The following is a 1409-nucleotide window of genomic DNA, read 5'->3' on the forward strand; positions in this document are numbered from 1 at the left end:
CCACCCAGGCCCACAGCCTTCCCTGCCTCCCCTGGAAGCAAAATTCACCCCAAATCCTGTCCCAGGGCCTCCAGTGCAGCAGAACCAGATCCCCTGGATTTTGGGGATGGCTCCCACACCTGGGGGGCCCTGTGGATGATGGGATGAGGCAGGGCCTGTGCCAAGGGGTCCCGGCTGGTCTAGGTGGAGGGTTCCCCATGGGCCCACATCCCTCCGGCCACTGTTTCTGTCAGGTCACTGCAGGGGCAGGCGGGCTCCCTGGGCTCATGGCCCTACCAACTCTTGATGCCATTCAGGGGTGTGGGGGAGCCGGGGGCATGGAGGACTCACCCCAGCCATGAGGCCCTCCGCCTCCTTCACAGTGGCTGTGGCACTCAGAACAGCACCCAGGGTCAGGAGCACGGCCAGGCTGATCCCCGCACAGAGGGCTGGGTGGTGGGGACAGAGGAGGAGGGTTAGGGGGTCCGGGGTGGGTCCCCAGGGCACGGAGCCTGGCCTCGAAATACACCAGGAGTCGGGGTGCCTGCTGGACTTCCACGGCCCTGAAGAGACTACACCCCCCATCAGGCAGGGGTGTGCATCCCACCCCCGCCCCCAGGCTCAGGGTGACCCTGCCCCCCCCCGCCCTCTGCTCTCCCCTGAGGCTATCTTTGAAGCCACCCACCGCCACCCCATGCCTTGGTGACAGGTGGCTGAGCGGCGACTGCAATCTTATCAGTCCAGACCCAGGCTTCCTGCTCCAGGGAGGCTGAGGCTCGGAGCGAAAGTTAAAAAGTGGGGGCTGGGGACACAGGCCTGGGGCTGGGACCGCCCCCAGACCCCGCGGGCCTCCGTTTTCCCGCCCCCACCCCCTTGGTCTCCCGTGCTCTCCCCTGCGGCCAAGGCCCTGGGGCACAGCCCTGGCCCTGCGAGCTGCCCAAGGCCTCGTCCGGGGCTGGGCCCCTCTCTGCAGGAGCAACCCTCCAGGGCCAGGGTGCGATGCCGCCCGACAAAGCCACGCTGTCCCCAAGGCGCCCAGTGTGGGTGGCAGACTCAGGCAGGAGCATAACCCCAGGCTCTGTCCACTGGAGCTGGGAGCCCAGGCGGGGCCCTCGGCCCGGACCCCGCCAGCTGCCCCAGCCTGGCTCTGCTGGGGGACCTCGCCCCAGCCCAGGGCTCGTCCCCAGCGGCCTTGCACCCAAAGGCCCTTCCCAACATCGGCCGCCCGGAGCCCCACTCACCCCAATGGTGCAAGGCCTCGTAGGGGCTCCCCTGTGGAGACGCACGGCCGACGACGGCAAAGTGGGCCCCGAAGCGGGTGACCAACGCGGTAGTGGCCACGAAGAGGCCCAGCAGCTGGCGGGGAGCAGACCGGACTGTGCGGACAGGGCCAGCACGAGCCCGCCCCCCGGGGACCCCAGCATCCCCGC

The 1409-nt window shown here is 69.1% G+C and overlaps 1 protein-coding gene across 1 annotated transcript in view; it reads right to left on the reverse strand.

Annotated features, from left to right (window-relative positions):
* The window catches only part of TSPAN32 (tetraspanin 32), a 15370-nt gene that overhangs the window by 12608 nt on the left and 1353 nt on the right, over nucleotides 1–1409 (reverse strand). Inside the window, exons 2-3 of the mRNA XM_011371306.1 lie at nucleotides 1221–1335; nucleotides 331–428 (exon numbers count right to left, since the gene is read on the reverse strand). Of these exons, the coding sequence (XP_011369608.1) occupies nucleotides 331–428; nucleotides 1221–1335 (213 nt within the window). The remainder of the gene's footprint in view (nucleotides 1–330; nucleotides 429–1220; nucleotides 1336–1409) is intronic.

This window comes from Pteropus vampyrus, unplaced genomic scaffold (assembly GCF_000151845.1).
Source record: "Pteropus vampyrus isolate Shadow unplaced genomic scaffold, Pvam_2.0 Scaffold187, whole genome shotgun sequence".
NCBI classification, from domain to species: Eukaryota; Metazoa; Chordata; class Mammalia; order Chiroptera; family Pteropodidae; genus Pteropus; species Pteropus vampyrus.